Here is a 27,524-nt window from a genome sequence, read left to right on the forward strand (position 1 = left end):
TTCCCTATAAAAGAGAGACATTATTTTTCAATGCAGGTAAAATATATTAGCATTTTGGGCGGGAGTAGAAAGATCGGATCGATATCTGATCTGTCTGGACTTCTTAATGTACCCTCAAACTCAAACGACCTAGATGCAATGACTAACAGCATAGACGCTATATTCACTAGCACATTAGACACTGTTGCCCCAGTCAGATTACAGAAGGTTAGAGATAAAACACTTGCACCATGGTATAATAGTCACACTCACACCCTCAAGAGAGAAACCCGTAACCTCGAACGGAAATGGAGAAAAACTAAATTAGAGGTGTTTAGAATTGCGTATAAGGACAGTATGTCCAGCTACAGACAGGCTCTAAAAGCTGCTAGGGCTGAGCACCTGAGCAAACTCATAGAAAATAACCAGAACAATCCCAGGTTTTTATTTAGCACAGTGGCTAGTTTAACAAAAAATCAGAAATCTGAACACACTATTCCATCACATTTCAGTAGTGAGGACTTTATGAGATTCTTCACTGATAAAATCGAAAGTATCAGGAATAAAATAGGTGACGCCCAACATATGAGAGCAACCAGTGACACAATCTCACCTAAGGCTTTACACAGCTTTACAAGTACAGGACAGGAAGAGTTAGATAAACTTATTACTACAGCTAAATCAACAACATGTTCACTAGACCCCATCCCAACTAAATTACTGAAAGAAGTGTTACGTAAAGCTGGTGAGCCTCTTCTTAATATCATTAACTCCTCGTTATCTTTAGGTTACGTCCCGAAGTCTTTTAAGTTGGCAGTTATTAGGCCACTCATCAAAAAACCTAACTTAGACCCTAATGAACTATCAAATTACAGACCTATCTCACACCTTCCGTTTATGTCTAAAATACTTGAAAAGGTTGTGTCTGTTCAACTGAGCTCCTTCTTACAGGAGAGCAACATCCTTGAAGAGTTTCAGTCAGGTTTCAGGCCCCATCATAGCACAGAAACTGCACTTGTTAAAGTTACAAACGACTTGTTCTTAGCTTCGGAGCAAGACTGTATGTCACTATTAGTTCTACTTGACCTTAGTGCTGCATTCGACACTATAGATCACAACATTCTTCTAGATCGCTTACAATATTACACAGGTATTCATGGTCAGGCTTTAAGCTGGTTTAGATCCTACCTGTCTGACCGATACCATTTTGTAGAATTAAATGGTGAATCCTCCAGTTTACTACCAGTTAATTATGGGGTCCCTCAAGGATCAGTTCTAGGACCTCTGCTTTTCTCTATATACATGCTTCCATTAGGGAACATTATTAGAAGACATGGGATTAGTTTCCATTGTTATGCTGATGACACACAGTTATATATCTCATCAAAACCAGATGAAATAGCCACAGTGTCCAAATTAACTCGGTGCCTTAGAGAGATAAAAGACTGGATGAGCTGCAACTTTCTATTGTTAAACTCCGATAAGACTGAAATACTACTCATAGGTCCAAAAACCAGTGCACATAAACTCTCACAACTTAACTCCCATTTAGAGGGATGTACTATTACAAGTAGCTCGATAGTGAAAGACCTCGGTGTTATATTAGACAGTAACTTGTCTTTTAAAAATCATATCGCCCATACTACCAAAACAGCCTTCTTCCACCTTAGAAACATTGCCAAGCTGAGAAACATCCTGTCTGTATCTGATGCTGAGAAGCTAGTTCATGCGTTCATGACCTCTAGACTGGACTATTGTAATGCATTACTAGGTGGTTGTCCTGCATCTTTAATAAATAGGTTACAGTTAGTCCAAAATGCAGCTGCCAGAGTTCTCACTAGGACAAGAAAGTATGACCATATAACCCCAATTTTATCATCTCTACACTGGCTACCTGTTAAGTATAGAATTGACTACAAACTGCTGCTACTTACGTACAAGGCTCTTAATGGTTTAGCTCCCATGTATCTAACTAGTCTTCTAACACGTTACAATCCTTCACGCTCTCTGAGATCACAAAACTCAGGGCTTCTGGTAGTTCCCAGAATATCTAAGTCTACTAAAGGTGGTAGAGCATTTTCTTATTTAGCTTCCAAACTTTGGAATAGTCTTCCTGATAGTGTTCGGGGCTCAGACACACTTTCCCAGTTTAAATGTAGATTAAAAACTCATCTCTTCAGTCAGGCGTACACATAATACATCCCATAATATCATGCACCAGTACATCAGACCAGCACATTTTTATGAACAGCAGATATGTTAATCCCTTTCCACTGCTTCTCTCTTTGTACCCATCCCGAGGCATCCAGACACTGTACCAGCTCCCAACGTCCTCTGTGGGACGAAGCCTTTGGACGTCCACTGAGCCGAGGCCGACTCTAAGAATCCTGAGACATCTCCAGTTAGACTCTGTGGTACTCAGGAGATCAGAAGTCCTTAAACCTCACACCAATACAACATTTAACTGACTGTATATTACAATCACACCCCCAGTGTCACCCAGATGAGGATGGGTTCCCCCTTGAGTCCGGTTCCTCTCAAGGTTTCTTCCTTTACCAATTTAAGGGAGTTTTTCCTTGCCACTGCTGCCTGAGTCACCTCAGACTTGCTCATAGGGGAATAAATACATACACACTGTGAACTATATACATCTAATAATAATCTAGAATTTTTATTCTGTTAATTCTTATTTCTTTTATTATTCGTTAATTCCTTTATCATTAATTATGTTTACCTTCTGCTCTGTGTTTATGTTCTGTAAAGCTGCTTTGAGACAATGTCTATGGTAAAAAGCGCTATACAAATAAACTTGAATTGAATTGAATTGAATTGAGTCGAAACACACATGTGCAGGCTAATTTTGTCGTTGTTGTTTTTTTTGCCCCACATCTGGCCACAGAAGCTGGCAGAAAGGTCAATTCTTTCTCACGGTCCTGAACACCCTGGCTTGGTCCGGAAATCTTCTCAGTTGGGAGCCATGCAATATTGTCAGGGAGCAACGCCTCATGTTAGAATATGAGGCATGTCACGTGTCTCTGATTGGTCAGCTTGGCTGAGTAAAACATTTAGAGGCGGAGAATTTCTCCGTTCGTATTAAAAGCGGTTCTAAGAGGTGACATCCTCATACAGAAGTCTCATATGAACCTGTGAGCTCTTAACTGCTTCGTGCTGCACACAAAAAGAGTTTGAGAAACGTTTTGAAACCTTCATCGTGAATCAGTAAGTTTTTTTTTATCTTTTTCTGTTTGTGTTGTTAAATTGTAGTAACACTTAAGTATAAACAGACACACAGTAACTTTACAGCTGTAAAGTCAATGTGGTGTCAGATAATATATCTTTATGTGTGATGATTATTTAATCTTTATCATTAAGGAGTAGTTGCATTTATTTTAAATTTATGAAATGTAGAGAACATTAGTATTCTGTATAAATCTGTACTCTCCTGGTGATGTTATTCATATTAAATTTAACTTGAATGAATATTTTAATCTGCAGACTTGGTCTGCAGCTGACATCCTTCTTTTAAGGATTTTCTTTCAAGTCCTCAGGGACTTGAATCTGTAGGCACATTCTTATGACAACTCTCTGATGCATGTGTGTGTTTCTGTGTGTGTATGTGTGTATGTGTCTGTGTGTGTGTGCATGGGTAAGGGTGTGTGTTTGTTTGTGTGTATATGTATGTGTGTGTATGTGGTGCGTTGTGTGTGTGTGGTGAGTGTTCAGTATGTGTATGTTTGTGTATGTGTGTATGTGTGTGTTTGTGTATGTATGTGTGTTGTTTGTATGTGTATGTTTTTGTGTGTGTGTATGTTTGTGTGTGTGGTGTGTGTATGTGTGTGGTGTGTGTATGCTTGTTTGTGTGTGTGTGTGTGTGTGTTTGGCGCTATTCGAAATTATCGCTAGTCTTGAGATGCTGAGTGGAAAAAGCTCACTATTTTGAGCAGCACAGTAAGGTATTATGTTAGAGTATGTCGTTATATAAGAGCTGGATAATTCATGTGCGCGTCAAGGCACAACGGTGGCTTCTCTATCATCTGGTGTGGGTGGGTATCTGAGCAGTAGGGTTGTGAGGCAGAGCCTTGTGTGAATGTGTCAACCTCGAACCAATCGGTGGACGGATATTAATATTAGGAGGCATTTCAGTGTATTGGTCATCTTACATTTTACAGAATAAAAGCATTTACTCGTGGAGAATTTCTCAGTTAACATATCAGTTCCTGCTCCTACAGAAGTCTCATATGAATCTGTGATCTAAAAGTAAAGCTCTTACCTGCTTCATGCTGCACACAAAAAGAGTTTGAGAAATGTTTTGAAACTTTCATTGTGTATCTGTAAATTTTTTAAATCTTTTTCTGTTTGTTTTGTTAAATTGTAGTAACGCTTAAGTATAAACAGACACACAGTAACTTTACAGGTGTAAAGTCAATGTGGTGTCAGATAATATATATATGTATGTTTATATATATATATATATATATATATATATATAACTTTATGTGTGATGATTATTTAATCTTTATTTAAGTCTTTTAAGACGCACTCAGTTAACTCATAGATCAGCTATGAGGTGTGTGTGTGTGGTGTGTGTGATCAGTGCTGCTCTGTGTGTGTGTGTGTGGTGTGTGTGATCAGTGCTGCTCTGTGTGTGTGTGTGTGTGTGGTGTGTGTGTGTGTGATCAGTGCTGCTCTGTGTGTGCGTGTGTGTGTGTGTGTGTGTGTGGTGTGTGTGATCAGTGCTGCTCTGTGTGTGTGTGTGTGTGTGTGTGTTTGTGTGGTGTGTGTTTGATACGGTCAACCACAAGACTCTCTTATCCACCCTCAAGAGTCTTGGGATTTGCGGATCAGCTTGGGAATGGTTTGCTTCCTACCTGGATGGACGCTCATATCTGGTAACATGGAGGGGAGTGACATCTGCTCCACGCAGACTCTCCACTGGCATCCCACAGGGCTCAGTACTTGGTCCTCTTCTTTTCTCCCTGTATATTCACTCTCTTGGTGAAGTTATTTCATCACATGGGTTCTCTTACCACTGCTATGCTGATGATACACAACTTATCTTCTCTTTCCCACCCTCAGATGCCAAAGCTTCTGATCGAATCTCAGCATGTCTGGCAGAAATTATTATCATGGATGACTGCTCATCAGTTAAAGCTTAATCCTAGCAAAACTGAACTGCTGTTCATCCCAGGTGATTCATCCCCAGGTCATGATCTTGCTATATCCTTGCACAACGATCTGATCTCCCCTTCAGCCACAGCTCGCAACCTTGGGGTAACCATGGACAATTAACTGTCCTTTTCCTCTCATGTTGCTAATGTGACTCGCTCATGTCGGTTTCTTCTCTACAACATTAGAAGGATTCGGCCATTTTTGTCCACACAGACTGCTCAGGTACTTGTTCAGTCTCTTGTCATTTCTAGACTGGATTACTGCAATGCACTGCTGGCAGGTCTACCTACTGTATGAACGCAATTCGTCCTCTGCAAATGATCCAAAATGCAGCTGCCCGGCTTGTTTTCAACCAGTTAAAGTACTCTATACCACCCCCCTGCTGCGGTCCCTCCACTGGCTTCCGGTAGCTGCACGCATCAGATTCAAAACACTGATGCTGGCCAACAAAGCCATGTGTGTGTGTGTGTGTGTGTGTGTGTGTGTGTATGTATGTGAGTGTGTGTGTGTGTGTGTGTGTGTGTGTGTGTGTGTGTGATCAGTGCTGCTCTGTGTGTGTGTGTGTGTGTGTATTTGTTTGTGTGTGTGTGTGTGTGTGTGTTATCAGTGCTACTGTGTGTGTGTGTGTGTGTATGTGTGTGTGTGTGTTATCAGTGCTGCTGCTGTGTGTGTGTGTGTGTGTGTGTGTGTGTGTGTGTGTGTGTGTGTGCATCAGCTATAAAGTTTCCTTTTCTTTACATCATGCTGCTCTTGTAGGTAACTCTTATAGGACTTTCTGAAACACCATGAAGTGGCTTTTAATTCCTTACATCATTGTGATGGGTAAGTGTTACTGTTTATAGTTCTGTATTAAACACTGATGACAGATTAAACATTTCTTGACATGATGCTGTGTTTACCCTAGTTGTGTTTTACCATGGAACCTCTAGTGGGATCCAGAATATTGTATGGTGGCATTTTGGACAAGAGAGATTAAGAATATAAGACAAGAGTAGAGACATGCTGGATTGGATGTGGTTCTGTCTGGGTTCTCATTAAACCTATTAAAGACATTTAAGCTTCTGTCTAAGTGACTATAAGACAAACAAGACTGTTTAAGTCGACAGACAACAGCAGCAACTATATTTGCAGTAACTTTCTGTAAATGTTAACATAATGTAGTAACTGAAACATAATGTGCATTGATGATACACTGACTACGTTACTAGTAGCATTTATTTCTGGATAGTGAAGGAGACACTGCGTTAATCAGAGTTTCTGTGTTTTATTCTGTAAAGAAGTGAGGGAGGGAGGGAGGGAGGGAGGGAGGGAGAGAGAGAGACAGAGAGAGAGAGAGAGAGAGAGAGAGAGAGAGAGAGAGATGAAGGAGGAGAAGTTGTTGGAAACAGAGTCTCTGACCTTAAAATAGACAGTGTATGTTCTGTGAATTAAAAAGTATAACATGTCTAATTAGGTGTTGAACCTGAACAATCAGTGTAGTGTTTCTGTTGGTATTGGAAGGAAACCTCGGAAAGACATTGATATCACCACTTACTGCACCATGTGCTCCATCTCTGTTGAATTTTCTCTATCTGACACGTGTACGTCTGACACGTGTAGTCTCACGTGACTTTTCATCACAGGTACTATTTCCCCTTTGTTGCCCTCACGGTGAAGTATCCGCTTTGTTTGGCTTCCACAAACCCCAGCTACATACAGGCCTGAACTGTTAGACAGAGTACTGCTAATTAAGAGGCTTTGATTATTTATTTATTTATTATTTATTTTATGGCCATCTATTGATTAGGAAGTGGGATGTGTTATTAATACTTTCTTTTGAAACTGAACTTTTGAGTTTGAAAAGTAATCTGGTCAATATTTTACACAAAATCTATATATAGTAAACTGTTTGTATCATTTGTGTTGTGTTGTGTTGTGTATATTTAAGAGATTGAATTGCATTTCATATTTCTTGGTACCTGTCAGTTTAATAGGTAATTATCAATAGAACCCACACTCAATGTAAATCAGAGATAAGACAAATAGATTAAGTTTAAGATTTTCAGTGAAATTAAAAGAGCTCAGGTTCTTCACCCCATAATAGCAGTAACACTACACGTGTATTAAATAAATAAAAGAAAAAAAATAATAAGCTTGTACATGAAACTGCTCTTTCTTCAAACTTGTCCTTCGCCCCTAAAAGAGAGAGAAAAAGCGTTATTGAGTATATTGAATATACCTGTTGAGTTTTGTGTCTTGGTTCGGTTTATTTAAACATATATGATCACAGCAATCGTGCTCAGATCTGCACTGAATCAATCAGGCTTAGACGACCTGAACAATGTACTGAACGAGGATTGCTTTAAATGATGGATTTATGGTGTGTCACATATTCAAAATATATTTTCTGATTTATTCTCTGATCTGTTAGTTTGCCTGCTGATGCCGCAGTGCCAAGCCTTCATCGTCACAGAATCGATGATGAATGAAGCCCTGACCCTCCCGTGTAACTACTCAGGAAATTGTCCAGTGGTTCGGTGGATCCGCTTCATTCCTGACAAAGCTGTCATTGTTCAGATTTGTTCAAAACAAGAGAATTTTCAGAAAAGATTTACACTACCAGGAGATACAAGCAGAGGAAATTTCTCCCTGATGATCAGTTCAGTAGCCTACAATGATTCCGGCTGCAAGTGCATTTGTAATGAAATACCATTGACAAAAGTAAAGGTGATGCTTTTTTCCTTCTCGATAGGTGAGTGCTTTGTTTCACAGAACTAATATATGCTGTCCTTTGCATGATTATGCTTGTGTTTCATTTTTGCTTGTTTGTTTATCTGCAATCGTATTGTTCTTCCCTACAGCTATGATAAAGACACACAGAAAGTAAAGATTACTTTCCATTAGATGCCTGGGTTACGTATGTATGTGTGGGCGGAGCTATCAATAGAGGGGTGGGAGCCATTTGGGTTAGGGGCGTGTTTGTTTTGGTGATTTCAAATGTCAACATTGGCTTTCAAAAATCGGAGACCCCACCTTTAACATCCAAATAACGCAAAAATGTCTGTTAGTGTTGACGGTTCTACAGTTACTCAGTCTACAGCTTTCAAAGTCTCCTAATAAGTAATCTTATATATATTTGTGTGTGACCTTTGGTCTAATCTAGCTCAGTCTGATCCACTCCTCAACAGCACACACACTCAGAATGTGGATGATATTACAGTTTATTTAGCAGTGGACACAAAATCGTTGTAATCCACCACATCTTCATTAAGAAGCACATTTTGAAACTGGACATCAATTGGGAGACGAGGAACTCAACATAAGAAAGAATGGTGCAAAACCTGTTGTCTCATGTTCTGTGCAGTTGTAGCATCTGTGGCCATTTTGATTTAAACATTAGGGGGCAATGTCCTGATCATGCTTCCAAGAGTCCTATTGAACCTCTCAGCAATGCCGTTACCCATGGGGCGGTATGGTGTTGTGTGCGATTTGTCTACACCCGCCATGGTCAATAGTTCCTTGATAAGCTTGCTCTCAAAATTAGCCCCCTGGTCAGAATGAATTCTCTTGGGGAATCCATAGACCAGAAAGAAGTCGTTCCAGAGTCTTTTCGCAACCTGTTTGGCGGACAGATTTTGGCATGGAAATGCATGGGCCATTATTGTAAAATGATCCGTCACAACCAGTACGTCTACCGACTTTCCTTCTTTGACTTCTGCTGACCAAAAGTCGATGCAAACCAGCTCAAGCGGTTCTGAAGTTTGGATGCTCCCTAATGGGGCACAAGCATTGGGCTCTGAGGTTTTACCAACAACATATCAATGACAGTTCTTCACATAATCACCAATATTTTTTTCATTCCAATCCAAAAGAATCGCTGTCTCGCAAGTGACAGTGTTCTACTGCGTCCTTGATGTCCTGCTGCATCATGGATTCCGTGGAGAACTTGAGTTTTCAATGAAGCAGGTACAACAAACAGGTAGAGTTCCTTGTTCAATTTTGGATCTCTTTTCACCTTATATAGCACGCCGTTACAGACAACCAGTTTATCATTGTGTTTCAGCAATTTCCACACACCTGTGGATTCCTTTGATTGTTCTTTCTTAGATGGTTTCCGACATCTTTCAATATAGTACAAAATTCGACACTATGCGCTGTCTTTTTCCTGTTCAAGCACGATATTGCTGTGTTGCAAAGGAGGACTAAACTGTTGAGGTTGTGAGATGGCTGGCACTGTCCCTAGTACTTCAATCAAACCCCCAGTAGTGTGTGCTTCCAACACTGCAGAAACTTCCCGGCTCCCAGAAGAACCTGAAGGCAAGAGTCCAACACTGGTAGAGTCACAAGAACCTTTGCCATCCTTCTGCACCACCTGCTGATTACCAGTGCACTTGAAAGCATCTCGGACAGTGTTGTCAACTACACCACTGACATCCTTCAGGAGGGATAAGTACGGTTCAGTGATAAGGCGATGGTCTATGCACGATTGGACAAAGCTGGGGAAAGTTTGAGGTAACTAACTTTCTTTCTTGGCTTGCGTCCTTTCATGAGTCTGTTTCACTGAACCTGATGTCAACAATAATAGAGGCTTTGCTTTTGCTGAACATCCTTCAATAAAATGTTGATAATATAGAACCATTCCAAGAAAGGATCTGGGGTCTCATTTATAAAGTGTGCGTACGCCCAAAACGGGGCTGGAAACGTGCGTACGCCACTTTTCGCGCAAAGGTTGATCTATAAAAAACAAACTTGACGGGAAAATGTGCGCACCTATAAGCAAACTTTGAGACGTGCGTACGTACATTCTGGAGACAAAGGGAATTGGCGACACAGATGGTGAGGTCATGAACTGAAGTTAGATTGTAGAAAATTCATGTGAGAAGAACGATTATAAGAATTAATGACATTTAATTTTCACTCCATTTCATACGTTATATCCACATTATCATGAAGATTAAATCCAACAGTGTTATTTGTGCCGATTGTTTTAGGCTATATACATCTAGTAAAATCCAAACGTAATTCAAAATGTATTAAAAATAAAATAATAATGATACTAATCAGCGCTACTCCGTCCAGGGTGTATCCTGCCTTGATGCCCAATGACGCCTGAGGATAGGCACAGGCTCCCCGTGACCCGAGTAGTTCGGATAAGCGGTAGAAGATGATTGAATGAATGAATGAATGAATGATCAGCGCTGCCTTACAGTCACATTGTCCACAACGGGAGCGCAGGAGGAGATGGCGCGACTACATGTGATACAGAATAGAATGAAATACCCATTTATTAGAGAACTGCAGAATATTTTCCTTAATGTACATATATCATAAAATGTCAAAGTCTGCAAGTACAGTCATGAAGCACAATTGCTTCTCATCATCGGTCCTAACTATTACGGTGTTCATCACAAAACCGTCATGAAGAAATATGTGTTCACTATAACATTTTTGTCTTACATTTTTGCCCACAAATTAATTCTGTGATTTTTTCAAGGTGTTAACGATCAGTCTAATTGCTAGAAACATATAAATCCTCCGGTGACCAGGGTATGTAATGCTTCATGATGGCACTGCTGGCACTGTTGGAGGATTACGCCAATGGGAGAATAAGGAGAGAACGAGTTTTCAGGGACCATGATGATTTCCTGGCCCATTATGATGACTGGCTAAGAAGCCGATTTAGATTCCCTAGAGCTGTGCTCTTAGATATATGTGTTGAATTGGGTCCAGTGTTAGAGAGGGCAACACACCGGAACCATGCCATCCCAGTCCAAATACAAGTCCTCACCACTCTGGGGTTCTTGGCAACTGGCTGATTCCAGTGGGAATTGGCAGACAGGTAAATTATTTATATAAAAAAACTAAGTAATCCTCAACTTTGTGTCTAAAACCTTTTCGTATATGAAATAATTCTATTGGAATCTATCATCTCACTCTATATGTCTGGTATATCACAGCCGTCCCTGAGTGCCATAATATCTGTCGTTTTGAATGGTATAGCTACTTAATATGGGTAGTCGATACATCAGGTTCCCACACACTGTGCAAGAACAGGCCGAAATTAAAATGCAGCAATGTCTGGTTTTTGCAGCAATGTCTGGTTTCCCAAATCGGCGCAATTGACTGCGCTCATGTTGCTATAAGGGCACCATCTGAAAATGAATTTGCTTATGTTAATAGAAAGCATGTGCATTCTATTAATGTGCAAATCATATGACCCTCACAAACATTGTGGCACGCTGGCCTGGTTCAACACATGATTCCTTTATCTTGACACATAACAGTGTAGGGAACAGACAAAATGCAGGCGCAGTACGTGATGGATGGCTTCTTGGTGAGTTTAACAATATTAAAAAGTAGAAAATGTAACAATTTTGTCTTTAATATAATTATAACAATGTTGCTTTTAATATGATTATAACCTGCAGGCGACAGTGGCTACCCCCTGAGATGCTGGCTCCTCACCCCATTTTTAAACACGCAGAGCAAAGAGGAAACTCATTATAACGAGGTCCACTCTCGTGCCCGCGCAGTGATTTGCATTGACTTTTTATGGTTAAAAATGGGAGTGTACATGGGTGGGATTTGAGGCTGGTTCATGCACGCACATCTGCGGGTGATCTGTGATTTATAAAGGGAACATTGCTTACAGGTGTGCGTATGCACAGTTTTATAAATCTGAATTTTTTTTTTGGCGTACGCCATTTTTGGCTTTTGGGCGTACATAAACTTTTAGTAGGGATCCTACGCACAGTTTTATAAATGAGACCCCTGATCTTTTTTTGACATGGTGTTTTTCCATCAGGCTCCATCAGATCAGAAGCCTGAATATTGTTAATTGCCTCAACTTTACTAGGATCAGTCTTAATTCCTTCTTCACATACAATGTGGCCAAGGAATTTCACAGAACGTCTCAAGAAACAACATTTCTTTGGAGCCAACTTTAGGTTGTGATGTGACAACCGCAAGAGAACCATTTCAAGACGTTGGAGGGCTACTGACTCAGAGGGGGCAAACACCATCAAATCATCAAGGTAACAGAGAACGCTGCTGAAATTTTCATCACCAAAGATAGACATCATCATTCTCATGAAAAGTGGCTGGGCTATTAGCGAGACCCTGGGGAAGCCTATCATACTCATGGAGTCCAAATTGGGAAGAGAATACTGTGTACTTTCTGTGTTCTTCTTCTTCTCCTCCAATTCATTTAATGCTGTCCTCGGTTTAGCATACTGGCTTGGTGGTATAAGCCTGTATGGAAAACGGAAGTTTCTGTCATCAGTGAGGTTAATACGATGGACAAAGCCTTTAGCCTCACCGCAGTCCATTTTGTCTCTTGAAAAAACTGAGTCATACTTCTCAATAATTTGCAACAGCTTGTCTTTCCAGTGAGTTGAAACTTCACATGATTCCAAGTCAAATCACTCAAGACACGCCTCATCTCTTCACTGGATCTAGGTGGTAAGGGTTCCTCAGTACACTGCAGATTTGACTGAATCTGTTTCGGCAGTGGTAAATCTTGCACAGCAATACAAGGTGACATGTCAGCTATTTTTGCAAATCTGCCCAGGCACAACTAAAGCAGGAATTATCATGGAGCAACCATAGACTGTAGCTTTAAGATCATAGACTGCAGTGGGGGCAACACAATGGCCACCACAACCAACAATGACAATATCTTCTGCCGACTGGCTTGTCATATCTGGGATACTTTTTAGCACCTTTTCTATAGCGGACTCGCTAATAATACACGCCATTGATCCACTATCAATTAAAGCATTAAGGGTGAGATCCTTTTCAACTGAAACAGTAAAACAAGCTATCAGCTTTTGGAACTTTCTGAACACCCTGAAAGATTACTGTTTTGTCTGAAGTTACATCACTGAACATGTGACATACAGATTCATAATCCATTTCATCTTCAAAACTGGACATGGGAGATTCACTTCCAAGATCTACATGATCCTCCCTCACACGTAGATCAGTTAGTTTGACTGCTGGTTGATTGAGGACACGTTCTTCCTTTCCTTCAGACACCGGAATCTGGGATGGTCAGGTGAAAAACACTCGAAACAGAGCCTTTTGTCTTTACAGTGAGTAAAAGCAGAATGTGAGGTGTCCTTGCACACTAAGCATGGTGTATCATTCAAGCCTGGAATTCTAGGCATTGTGCTTCTCTTCCTATATTCCTTGCCCGCCTGTGCATTACTACTATTATTCATCAGAACTCTCTCCAACATACCAATCTCTTTCCAGAGCCATGTTTTCTGACTGTTTCGACTGAAGTGAATCCTGTTCAGCTTTCACTGGGTCTGGACCGGGACTTACACGCATCTCATTAATACTGACTCTATTTTCATATTCAATCTGTCTATTTCCCTGTCCAGTGGCTCTGAGATTTTTCTCTGAATGATACTCGTTCAGGATCTCTTGCACTTCATGAGCCGTCCATTTGTCAATGGTTTTCGTACGAAATGTCAATGCTAGATCTGAGTTTGGACAATTCCTAATGAACATGCATGTGACTTCGATCAGTTGGTTATCTAGTACCTTTCCCTGTTGTTTCAGACACTCAGCTGTGATGTCAGCAGTATGGTTCAGGTGTAACCAGTAATCAAAGGGATCCTCCTGAGGTTCTGGAAGGGTAGTGTAGAAATATTGCAAAGGAACAGGAGAATACTGTTGACAACTGAAATGCTTCCGTAGTAGGGTGTAGATTGCATCAGGATTTGTTCTGATATCTAATCCGCTAGACAGCATTCCCACTTTAACAACATCTTTGGCTTTGCCTCTCAAGTGGATTCAAATTTCTTCACCTTGTTCTTCAGTAGGCAGAAACCTCTTTTTCAAGAAGTTCTTCATGAGCTCCACCCACTCATCAAGTGTAACAGTGTCAGATTTGTCACCTCTGAAAGCAGGAGGATATTTAACGTCCCTCTGATGCACTACTTGAATCTGTGATGTACATGGCATAGAGTTGCTCAGGTGTGTATCTACTATTGTGGTTATTTTTAGCATGTTCAGGTGCAACTCTGGATATACTGTGCAAATTCAAATGTGCGAGGATACTATCTGCCAATTGAAGGCCTACTTGCTGCACTATGTTACCCATCTGACTCATCATGTCACTGCTAAGGACTGGAGTTGATGTACTAATTGGCTGTGTAGTACCAGAACTGCAATTCACATTAACAGGGTTTACATTAGCATTCGGCTCAAGAAATGCGTTCACTTCTAACCCCATACCATTGTTAGCAGTACCCGTATTAGAGCTAGAGCTAATATCTGGGGATTGGTGTCACCAATAGACCTCTCCCTCGACCAACACTAACCGGACTGCTCACATACCGAGATCCAGGTAACCTTGTGTTTTCCCTAATCAAGTAATAAGAGTATGGAAATGGGAAAATAAGGAAAAAAATGTGTATACTATATCATACAGCTGTGATACCTGGACAATGAAATATCAAAACACTTTAGAGTGCCCATTCAAAAGTTTTTTCTTTTTATAGTCCAGCAACAACTAATAACAGCTTAGCTGAAGGTTCTGTGCAGTGAAGAATGATGACAGGTCCGCCGTTCCAAAGTTGGGATGATCTTCGACCACCTTGATTGAGATTCTGGTCACGGCACCAATGTGACCTTTGGTCTAATCTGGCTCAGTGTGATCCACTCCTCAACAGAACACACACTCAGAATGTGGATGATATTACAGTTTATTTTCTGCACACAGAGCAGTAAAAAGGAGAGAATAGTGAGTCTTTTCAGTTGGGATACAGTGCTGTCCACAGCAGTTCTCTCTATTCTCTGTATTTAACAAGACATAAAAATAATCAAAATTCTGAATTGTAATTTATCCAAGAAATTGTGCAACATGGCTTTGCTTTTTTCTTTTCTTCATAAATTTAAATGTTGTGATTGTATAGTGCATTTAACATTAATTATGAATATGAATAACATTGAATAAAATTATTAGAACATTAATACGGGTGGGCATGGTGGCTTCGATTCGGGGTCGGGGTTCGATTCCCGCCTCCGCCTTGTGTGTGTGGAGTTTGCATGTTCTCCCCGTGCCTCGGGGGTTTCCTCCGGGTACTCCGGTTTCCTCCCCCGGTCCAAAGACATGCATGGTAGGTTGATTGGCATCTCTGGAAAATTGTCCATAGTGTGTGAGTGTGTGAGTGAATGAGAGTGTGTGTGTGTGCCCTGCGATGGGTTGGCACTCCGTCCAGGGTGTATCCTGCCTCGATGCCCGATGATGCCTGAGGATAGGCACAGGCTCCCCGTGACCCGAGTAGTTCGGATAAGCGGTAGAAGATGATTGAATGAATGAATGAATGAATGATCAGTGCTGCCTTACAGTCACATTGTCCACAACGGGAGCGCAGGAGGAGATGGCGCGACTACATGTGATACAGAATAGCATGAAATACCCATTTATTAGAGAACTGCAGAATATTTTCCTTAAGCACAGGCTCCCCGTGACCCGAGAAGTTCGGATAAAGCGGTAGAAAATGAGTGAGAGAGTGATTGAGTGAGAACATTAATACAGCATAACAGTTTGCAATAAACATTTGCAAAACACAGGAAATGCTATATGATAAACAATTACCTACACACAGAGCAGTAAAAAGGAGAGAATAGTGAGTCTTTTCAGTTGGGATACAGCTCCGTCTAGTCAAGAAAACATTTCATGTGGTTAGAGCACATGGGAAAATGGCGCACATTAAAATATTAGTGCATTAGTGCAACGGAAATAAAAGTATCAAAATTCCAAGAAAACACTTCCAAAAATCAACCAGTGTCCACTGTGAGCAATCCCTTACATGCACTGTCTAATATTCGAACATGAAACAAATATCTTATAACTTTTAGCACAGAGCTGCGAAAGAACCCACAGCAGTTCTCTCTAACTCTGCTGCAGATAGTTCAAACTCAGCACACAATAGAGCGCGGCCAATAGGATGCGCGATTACATTACAGCAGGATTTATTTAAAGGACCCTCTGTAATATTTATCCCGTTACATACATATATATATTCCCCCCAGTTTAATAGCTATTCACAACCACCAACAGCGCTCCAGTTTCAGGATGGTTTGTACTGCTAGGATTGTTTATCTCTGTAGGGATCAACATCATCGTCCTGATCATTTACATTATGAGACAATACTGAGACCGAACCAGATTTAATCTAAAACTGCAGGATCTTTAGCTTTCCAGTACATCACTGTTCCGTTGTCCTGTATGTTTCTTTTATTCTGGGTGTTTATTGTCCTGTTCTCATCTCACACTGTATGCAATCTTATGTACTGTTACATGTTACACCATGGTACTGGAGACATTTCCGTTCTAGCTTGTATAAGCTATATAGCTGTTAAGTGTGAAGGGACTCATGGCTGGTGAGGCACTGATTCAGAGTCAGATTTACAAATATATGAATTCAACCAAGTATCTTAAATTAACCCTTCAGGTGGCTGCTTGCACATTGATTAATGTTTATTTAATGCCTCCTGTTTTAACTTAAACAGTCATATTAAATGAAGAGGAAACGCAACAGTATTTAAACGTCTACACAATGACTTAATTAACATTTACTTTAGTTTACTTGTATTCAACTTCTACTGAAAAAGATTTTGAAATGCTGGAACCACCAAAAGTGTTTTATTTTCTTTGTTTTAAACCATATTTAAACATGCAGGTACTGTATAAATATATGCTTTTATGATGATTATTAGAGGTACAAAAGTGACAAGACATTCTGTCCTAAGTCTAAGCCAAAAACTGCTGATCAAATTATGAATATGTTGAAACGTAGAGAACATTTATATTTGTGTTAGATGATTTTTATTTTTTTTTTTGCTTATGTTTTTGTTAAACTGGTTCTGTATGTACTGTTTCCACTAGAATGCACTGGTAGATTTTTACTATTTAGTAATGCTTTAATTTTGTGTTTTTCACTTTGATTTTTTTCATTTTGTCTTGACTCTTAAAAAATAGAGGGCAGAAAAGGGTATTTCATTAACCTTCTCTGGCTTTTTTTATAAACAAAGTGCACACTATTGTTTCTGAAAAATAAAGTAAATAAAATGCAACTAACCAAAAGCACAAACCGTTTCAGGCTCTAATTCTTAATACTTTATTTCTACCCTGTTGAGAAGTACTGAGTTAGAGGTTTATGTTCAGTAACAGTAAAAGTTTTACATGTTTCCCTTTTATTGCACTTCTTCTCTGGCTTATAAACTCCCTGTATGTTCTGACAGCAAGACCATAAAAGGTTTAGATACATTTAAAACGACGTTGCGTTGTGCTGACAGCTCAGCAGCTAGCTTGTTAGCTTGTTTAATTCTGAGCAAATATTGTCAGCATTGTGTTCTCCTGAAAAGCTACTTGTTTCTAGGACAAGTTTGTATTTGAAAGTTCTCATTAACACTATGGCATGAGACAGTTAAATAAGTATCTGTGGCTCTTGTCTGTTGTGAGAACAGCACTGTTTTTTACAACATCTAGTCTAGAGATTTTACTTTTGTGCAGCACACTTCCTACAGTAGCATGGATTCTTTGCTTCTCTGAAGGTGAAAGGATTCTGCCAGTGACCTCTGTTTCAGTGCAGGTGGGGTTCTGTTTCAGTGCAGTTCTGTTTAAACAACTTTCCTGCATTTCTACTGCAGCTCAGAGTTCTCTATCATGTTATTAATGTGTCTATATAAGTTTGTGGTGTTGCCACAGTAAAGAACAGACCTGTTACACATGCACATGGTAGTTTGCAATGTCTTACAGCAGTAAATTAATTCCATACAACGCTTTTTGTATCAGTCATTCAATGTCTGACGCTGCAGGAAGCAGACAGAAGTGTGTGCTTGCACTTGGCTTGAGTCATGTGTTGGCAGAACCACCCTTTCCTCATGCAGCAGTAATGCCGCTCTTACTGAAGTGCAACTTATTCAGTCTACTTTGAATTTTATTAACATATAAATTGATTAGAACCTGATGAATCGGTAACATAATAAGATTCATTTTAGATTTAATTAACGACAGACATCTTATTTCAGAAGATGTTCGTCTGAGAACAATTAGATATTACTTATTGACATGTATAAAGAGCTTGATACTATTGAACAGGTAGAAGGTAGCGTGTTAACATCCAAACACAAAAATGTTTCTTAGTGTTGACGTTCTACAGTTTCTCAGTCTACAGCTTTGAAAGTGTCCTAATAAATAATCAAATAATATATATATTTATATATTTTTTTCCAGGGCAAAAACAATTCATGACCACCAACAGTGTTCCTGATTGTTTACATTATGAGAACAGTGCAAACTGAGACCGAACCAGATTTAATCTAAGATTGCAGGATCTTTAGCTTTCCTGTACATCACTGTTCTGTTGTCCTGTGTGTTCCTTTTATTCTGTGTGTTTATTGTCCTGTTCTCATCTCACACTATTTGCAATTTATGCTGCAATCTTATGTACTGTTATGTGTTCCACCATGATCCTACACCATGATTATTGTTCTATCATGTACAAGCTATATAGCTGTGTTTTGTAAAGGGACTCGTGGCTGGTGACAAAGGCCCGGTCGTCTACCAAGGCTATACTAATAAAGGCTCCGCTTGGGTGCTTGACCGGGAATAACCTGCGCCTGACAACGCAGGCTAGAGAGCGCGAACTTCCTACCTAGTTCACGTATATACGCTCAACAGCGCCACCCCCAGTACGGAATAGGAACAGCACAAATCATTGACGACTATCACACCTGTGTGATTGTCTTTAATGATTGTTTATAATAATTTAAAAGTCATATTTTGGATCTTATTCATATTAAATTGAAATAATTTGAATGTGTATTTTAATCACCTTAACATGCAGGTTTTTTGTTAAAATAGTTCTGTATGGAATATTTGAACCACTAGATTGCACACATTCTTGTTTGTATTATTAATATAAACCTGTTTATCTCTCTTTTTTCCCTATAAAAGAGAGACATTATTTTTCAATGCTTTTATTTTGTGTTTTTCACTTTGTTTTTTTTTTTGTTTTTTTCATTTTGTAATAAAGTAAATAAAATGCAACTGACCAAAAGCACAAACCGCTTCAGGCTCTAATTCTTAATCCAAAGATTAAAATAAAGATCTTTGTATTTTTACCCTGTTGAGAACTACTGAGTTAGAGGTTTATGTTCAGTAACAGTAAAAGATTTACACGTTTCCCCTTTATTGCACTTTTTCTCTCATTCTTATACACTTATTCTATATTTTCTGTTAAAGAAGCACACATTCATGTCTAACTCACATGGCGATCGCCATTTTATTATCTTTCCCTCCTACATTTTTATTCTTTTCAAAGAACACATTATAACCTTATCTTAACACAATATAACAGTTTCTTTCTCAAAACCAAATTATAATATTCAACCTATATTAACATTAACATTTCCCTTTTTTTTAATACGTGACACTCTCATTCATCCATCTGTCCTTGTGTTTAGTCCCTTACTCAGTTAACTATAAGTTCAGTCTCTCTGGGATTTTGTAAACCCTGTCTGCTCTAGAAACGCCTCCAATGGGACGAAGGTGTTTCCTATTTCTCCACAATACCCCTCTATCAGTCCCCATAATGTATGATCTTGGGGTCTGAGCAGGTTTGTACACAGTTCCAGAGATCTTCTCTGTGGCAAGCCACACTTTTTGATCTTTCTGTACATCGCCTGGTGTTTTCTTGCGTCCTCTTTTTGTTTTCTGAATTCTTGAAAGTCAGGCCCCTCTGGATCTAGTTTTCTCTGTATTTGTGGAAGAGTTGTGTACAGCTCGTTCAGACTCTCCATGTGCTTGAGGATATCAGGAGCTGCTTGTGGTGTGTTTGAAATTGCATTTCCAGTACAAATTATCGGGGTGTATGTGATACGAAATGTGGTCCGTTGTCGGAGACTTCTTCCGGTATGTCATGATGAGCAAAAACCTCTTTGACTGCTTTGCTTCGTCTCCCATCTTAGTTAAACTTCTGGGTTAAACTTCTGGCTTTGAACTCAATCCAGATGCTAGACGAAAGCACTCGGACCGTCTACTCCATCTCGGTAAAAGTTAGAGAAGTCGAACGGCTCTGGAGGGGATTTCTGTTCTGCTGCAACAGCCATCTTTCAGTCTGTTTGCTGTACTGGTTCTCTGTAACCTATCCTTAAGGTTCACTTCTGTATAATATTCTGTTAAAGAACGCAGCAAACATTCATGTCTAACTCTGTCTCAGTTTATATGACGAGTCACAACCAACTTATTTAGGTGCATAGGAAATTTCCTCAGGGCTTCCTGTACCTACAATTTTTTTTATTTATATATTTATTATTTATTCTATGTTTTATGGTATATTCCTGATTCTTTTAGAAAAATGAGTAATTTGTTATTACATTCCCAGGGCTGGTCCCCAAGCTTTTTAGTCCCTTTACACACTGATGTGTGCATGTGTTATTTTTAACTTATTGTGTTTGGACACAAGCCATCCACAAGGGTAGTCTTCAGGTATAGTAATATTACGTGGTGACCTCCTGAAGTACTTCAATTGAATGCAAAAGAAATTAAACAATATTTATTTTTATATGATTAGTTGTTACCTGTTAACTAGACAGCAAATCAATGCTGCAAAAATAACTTTTCATTCAGTTACAGTGAACAATTGACTTGTGAATCTTCAGGATGAAACACATGTACATATGTACATATCAGTGAACATTCACATTCTAACACACGAGAAACGTCCTGTAGAAGCCTTGGTCCTTAATGCTACCCCTCAACCCAACCGTGGAAAGTGCAAAGTGGAACAAAGATGATGCAACAAAACAGTCATTAAAGATGACGCACCGAGTCTCTTTGACTCTCTAATGTGTGTCCTTCTCTCACCCCCCCCTTTCACCATGCTCGCTCTCTCTCTCTCTCTCTCTCTCTCTCTCTCTCTCTCTCTCTCTCTCTCTCTCTCTCTCTCTCTCTCTGTCTCTCTCAGTTTGGCATTGTAGTGGACATTTTAAATATCATGAGTGTTTATATGTGCTTTCATGGAAAATTCTGTCAGACTAGGGCCATAAACGTTGCCATTACAGCTATAAAATCAATGTGGTGTCAGATAATATATCTTTATGTGTGATGATTTTTTAATCAAGTCTTTTTAGACACACTCAGTTAACTCATAGATCATCAGCTATAAGGTGTGTGTGTGTGTGTGTGTGTGTGTGTGTGTGTGTGTGTGTGTGTGTGTGTGTGTGTGTGTGTGTGTGTGTGTGTGTGTGTGTGTGTGTGTGTGTGTGTGTGTTATTATTATTTATTTATTTACTTATTTATTTATTTATTTATTTATTTATTTTAATGTATGCCTTAGTTCTGATACTTAAAAAAAAAGTTTCAATTTAATTTAAAGTTTAATTTTTTTGTGTTTGCATCTCAGAAAAGGGTTCATTTAAAACCCAGAATGTTTGGCATTTAAATGTACTTAATTCTTCTCTGTCAGCTTTGCCATTGTTCACAGTACAAGTACAGACAGAGAAACAATGGATAATATCTAAATGTTTATTTTTCATTCATTCATTCATTTTGTGCCGCTTATCCGAACTTCTCGGGTCACAGGGATGTTTACTTTTCATAGAAAATATTATTGTATTGTATTGTATTATATGTTCCCGTTGGCTGTTCCCGTTGGCTGTTCCCGTTGGCTGTTCGCTCTGTGTTCTGCCTTGTGTTGCCTGCTTGTTTGTGTATCTGTTTTGTGTGTTGGATTATTAAAACTCTAAAACTGCATTTGGATCTTCACTCGCCTTTGTCTCATCACGACATTGGCATCTAATAAGAAGTACAATAAGAAGCAAGTTCAAGATGTACAGTATTTACAATAAAACAGTATAATATACAGATGAATATGTTATAGACAAGATATACAGGTTCTGTGCTATAGACATAATGTACAGGGTGTTATATATTATACTGATATAATATACAGGGGTCGGGGTGTGAGGCAGCGTTTAGTAAGGTGACCGACCTAAGGGAAAAGTTTTTTGGGGTATCTTGTTGAAAGCACCTAAAAGGGAAGTGATAAACAGTGGGCAGAGTAAGAGGAGTCTTTAAAAATGCTGGGTAAGAAAACCACTCATCATTGTGGTCTGCGGCTGTGTTATTTCCATGTCAGTCTGTTATGCAGATGCAAGATGATTACAGTCACACAGCGGTAAAAGTACCTGGAAAGGAGATTAACAAAGCAACAAGAACACGTGCTGCACTGATGACTTCCTCGAATCTGTATTTAACGTTATTCAACGCAAGACAGGTGATGTTTCTTGACCAGGTGGAGGTGTTAGTGGTCCAGGATGTCCTCTGAGATGTGGATCCTCAGGGACTTGACGCTGGAGACACGTTCACACGACAACTCACTGATGTGTGTCTGCGTGTGAGTGTGTGTGTTTGTGTGTATGTGTCTGTGTGTGTATGGGTAAGTGTGTATGTGTGAGTGTGTATGTATGTGCGAGTGTGTGTATGTGTGTGTTTGTGTTTGAGTGAGGCAGGATTAAAGTTGTAGGTGTTGCAAACATCATTTTGACTGGTCAGTATCGTGTGCATCATGTTGCTAATGCAAGGCTTCCCATTGGATATTCACCCAGCAAACAAATCGTTTGAGCTAGTTTACATGTAGCAGAAGAAATGGCGGTTGCTGTTGTAGATAAAATAATTAGAAAATGCCATGAAATAGAACGCTATTTTGATTACTATTTCATTACTATTACTATGTTTACTATTCAGACTATAATGAGTTTATCCCGTGGGTTAACAGCAATCACCGCTATAACAAGCTCCTACAACCTACAACAAGACCCTCCTCCTACTTGCAGTGACATCATTACAGATATCATTTTGTCTAGTCAAAACTCTATTTCAAGATATCTGTAATTACATTTTTACTAGGATGAATGAACGTTAAAGATATCTCTGATTTGAGATATCTCTAATCAAAATTCATTTGAAGATATCTATAACTTGTTAACAGATCTACAACTAAATTATGACTATCCCTAATTCCGTTTAGAGATATCTACAATTTAATTCTGACTAGTAACAATTTCAGTTCCAGATATCTATAATCTAGTTTTGACTGGTTAAAACTAAATTTAAGATATCTCAAAAAGACAATATAGATATCTTTAATTGAGGGGAGTTGAGGATATCTGGAATTGTGATTAGTAAGAATTAAATTGTAGATATTTCTAACCGGAATTATGGATGGTCATAATTTAGTTGTAGATATCCACATTTCACATTGCGGATATCTACAACTGAGTTAAAGATATCTGTAATGGGAAACTCCAAGTATGCTAAAATACCCTTTTTTTTCCTGGCACCAAGGTAGAATGAACTTCCCCTAGGTCCGGACAGCTGTGTCGCTCGCTCACTCGTGCGTGTGTGTGTGCATGTGCGTGTGCGTGTGTGCATGTGCGTGTGCGTGTGTGTGCCCCCTCTCTCTCTCCTGAAGTCCATGATTAGCTCATAATAAATCTGTTTATTACTTTTTCTCTATTCCCTGAAACAAATAAATCTTAAAAATGACTGGGATTGGATTAAAAAAAGAGCTAGTATTTAGACCTGGTCCCAGGTATTTGTGATTCGTGAGTTGACTCTGAAGCTTCAGAATCGATTCAACACTGTCGCTATTCGGAAATGTCGCTAGTCTTGAGATGCTGAGTGGAAAAAGCTCACTATTTACACAAATAAAAAATCAACCAGACGCCAATGATCGATCACTGTATGTGTAAAACACCTTGATAATAATGTTCATAGGGATGTCTGATTTAAAAATAGTGATATTATGATATGTCTGATATTAAATACGTTATAGGAATGTTTATAAACCATTAGAGTTATTGGTTCAGCAGGAAAAACATAATAGCTAGAACATAACAGTTGGCAGCTGTATTATACTATATTTAATTAATAATGCACTGTTTATTGTATTCTATCTCGTTTCCTGTCTTTTCATGAATTGTTGTGCAGAATCGACTCCACTGATTCATTGTCACTCGAATCAGAATCGGAGTCAGCTACAGGATTTCTCATTTTGAGCAGCATAGTATGGTATTATGTTAGCGTATGTTGTCATGTCAAGGAACATGCGGTGAGTTTTCTTGTTCGCATCCGGTGTGGCTGTCCACTGTTGAATACTCTTTGCATATCTCTGTCTCTTGTCTCTGATTGGCCAACTTGCGGAGTAAACCGTTTAGAATCGGAGAATTTCTCCGTTCGTATTAAAAGCGCTTCCAAGAAGTGACATCCTCCTACAGAAGTCTCGTATGAACCTGTGATCTAAAGGTAAAGCTCTTACCTGCTTCGTGCTGCACACAAAAAGAGTTTGAGAAACGTTTTGAAACGTTAATTGTGAATCGGTAAGTTTTTTTTCATTCATTTTTTTTAATCTTTTTCTGTTTGTGTTGTTAAATTGTAGTAACACTTAAGTATAAACAGACACACAGTAACTTTACAGCTGTAAAGTCAATGTGGTGTCAGATAATATATCTTTATGTGTGATGATTATTTAATCTTTATTTAAGTCTTTTAAGATGCACTCAGTTAACTCATAGATCATCAGCTATAATGTTTGTGTGTGTGTGTGTGTGTGTGTGTGTGTGTGTGTGTGTGTGTGTGTGTGTGTGTGTGTGTGTGTGTGTACAGTATATGTGTGTGCATCAGCTATAAGGTGCATGTGTGTGGTGTGTGTGTGTGTGTGTGTGTGTGTGTGTGTGTGTGTGTGTGTGTGTGTGTGTGTGTGTGTGTGTGTGTGCATCAGCTATAAAGTTTCCTTTTCTTTACATCATGCTGCTCTTGTAGGTAACTCTTATAGGACTTTCTGAAACACCATGAAGTGGCTTTTAATTCCTGGCATCATTGTGATGGGTAAGTGTTACTGTTTATAGTTCTGTATTAAACACTGATGACAGATTAAACATTTCTTGACATGATGTTGTTTACCCTAGTTGTGTTTTACCATGGAACCTCTAGTGGGATCCAGAATATTGTATGGTGGCGTTTTGGACAAGAGAGATTAAGAATATAAGACAAGAGTAGAGACATGTTGGATTGGATGGGGTTCTGTCTGGGTTCTCATTAAACCTATTAAAGATATTTAAGCTTCTGTCTAAGTGACTATCAAGAACTGCTCCTTATAGTATGTGTGTAGTGTTTTATTGCCTGAATGAAATAAATAAAAGAAATTAAAAGTAAGTAGTTAAAAATATTTTCAATAAGCTTAAACATGAGACTTCTCTTTCTTTAGACTTATATAAAAGAGAGAGAAAAAAGTGTTATCTTAAGATAATTTAAAGTTACATATCATTTAAAAATCCTTAAGTCATGTTGGTCCAGTAATCACACTGTAATGTCTTTATGTTCACATCTACATCTAAAGTCTAATCCAATAGTCCACGTCCACAGTAGAACTGCTCTGTTTACTGAAATATATTTTAGTTTCAGGTTTATATTCATTACACAGAAGGGATCGATGGAATAAAGTTCAAAGTATCACCTAAGCAGCAGTGTGTATGTGTTTCTTTCAGAGAAAGTTCTAATGACTTGTGTGAGATCTTTCTTTAACATTCTCAAAAGTCTGGACTGTGTGTTTCTGGAGCCTGTTGAGTTTTGTGTCTTGGTTCGGTTTATTTAAACATATATCCATCCATTTTCTACCGCTTATCCGGGGCCGGGTCGTGGGGGCAGCAGTCTAAGCAGGGATGCCCAGACTTCCCTCTCCCCAGACACTTCCTCCAGCTCTTCCGGGGGAATACCGAGGCGTTCCCAGGCCAGCCGAGAGACATAGTCTTTCCAGCGTGTCCTAGGTCTTCCCCGGGGCCTCCTCCCGGTTGGACATGCCCGGAACACCTCCCCAGGGAGGCGTCCAGGAGGCATCCGAAACAGATGCCCGAGCCATCTCAGCTGACCCCTCTCAATGTGGAGGAGCAGCGGCTCTACTCTGAGCTCCTCCCGAGTGACTGAGCTCCTCACCCTATCTCTAAGGGTGCGCCCAGCCACTCTGCGGAGGAAACTCATTTCGGCTGCCTATATCCGGGATCTTGTCCTTTCGGTCATGACCCAAAGCTCATGGCCATAGGTGAGGGTAGGAACGTAGATCGACTGGTAAATCTTCGCCTTGCGGCTCAGCTCTCTCTTCACCACAACAGATCGGTATATCGACCGCATCACTGCGGAAGATACACCGATCTGCCTGTCGATCTCCCGCTCCATCCTTCCCTCACTCGTGAACAGGACCCCAAGATACTTAAACTCCTCCACTTGGGGCAGGAACCCTCCACCAACCTGAAGAGGGCAAGCCACCCTTTTCCGGCTGAGAACCATGGCCTCGGACTTGGAGCTGCTGATTCTCATCCCCGCCGCTTCACACTCGGCTGCAAACCGTCCCAGTGCATGCTGAAGGTCCTGATTTGAAGAAGCCAACAGGACAACATCATCTGCAAAAAGCAGAGACGAAATCCTGTGGTCCCCAAACCTGACTCCCTCCGGCCCCCGACTGCGCCTAGAAATCCTGTCCATATAAATAATGAACAGGACCGGTGACAAAGGGCAGCCCTGCCGGAGTCCAACATACACCGGGAACAAGTCTGACTTACACCCGGCAATGCGAACCAAACTCCTGCTCCGGTCATATAGGGACCGGACAGCCCTTAACAGAGGGCCCCGGACCCCATACTCCCAGAGCACCCCCCACAGGCCATCACGAGGGACACAGTCAAGTGCCTTCTCCAGATCCACAAAACACATGTGGACTGGTTGGGCAAACTCCCATGAACCCTCCAGCAACCTGGTGAGGGTATAGAGATGGTCCAGTGTTCCACGACCAGGACGAAACCCGCATTGTTTCTCCTGAATCCAAGGTTCGACTATCGGCCGAATTCTCCTCTCCAGTACCCTGGCATAGACTTTTCCGGGGAGGCTGAGGAGTGTGATACCCCTATAGTTGTAACACACCCTCCGGTCCCCCTTCTTAAACAGAGGGACCACCACCCCAGTCTGCCAGTCCAGAGGCACTGTCCCCAACCGCCACGCGATGTTGCAGAGGCGTGTCAGCCAAGACAGCCCCACAACATCCAGAGACTTAAGGTACTCAGGGCGGATCTCATCCACCCCCGGTGCCTTGCCACTGAGGAGCTTCTCAACTACCTCAGTGACCTCAGCTTGGGGGATCGACGAGTCCACTACCGAGCCCTCCGCCTCTGCTTCCTCAATGGAAGACATGTTGGTGGGGTTGAGGAGATCCTCGAAGTACTCCTTCCACCGTCTGAGGATGTCACCAGTCGAAGTCAGCAGATTCCCACTCCCACTGTAAACAGTGTGAGCAGGGCACTGCTTCCCCCTCCTGAAACGCCGG

The 27,524-nt window shown here is 40.2% G+C and overlaps 1 protein-coding gene across 4 annotated transcripts in view; it reads left to right on the forward strand.

The window, feature by feature from the left end:
* Positions 1 to 27,524, forward strand: part of LOC113655053 — an 82,866-nt gene that overhangs the window by 51,993 nt on the left and 3,349 nt on the right. Inside the window, exons 2-3 of one of the 4 annotated variants that reach the window (XM_047817273.1) lie at positions 2,879 to 3,198; positions 5,905 to 5,970. The exons of 1 other annotated variant lie outside the window; for it this stretch is intronic. In XM_047817273.1, coding sequence (XP_047673229.1) covers positions 5,934 to 5,970 — 37 coding nt within the window. In that variant the 5' untranslated portion in view covers positions 2,879 to 3,198; positions 5,905 to 5,933. Of the gene's footprint in view, positions 1 to 2,878; positions 3,199 to 5,904; positions 5,971 to 23,776; positions 24,532 to 24,973; positions 25,040 to 27,524 lie in introns of those variants that run through there. 2 more of the 4 variants (XM_027165331.2, XM_027165332.2) reach the window with 2 other exon arrangements.

This window comes from Tachysurus fulvidraco, chromosome 8, assembly GCF_022655615.1.
Source record: "Tachysurus fulvidraco isolate hzauxx_2018 chromosome 8, HZAU_PFXX_2.0, whole genome shotgun sequence".
NCBI classification, from domain to species: domain Eukaryota; kingdom Metazoa; phylum Chordata; class Actinopteri; order Siluriformes; family Bagridae; genus Tachysurus; species Tachysurus fulvidraco.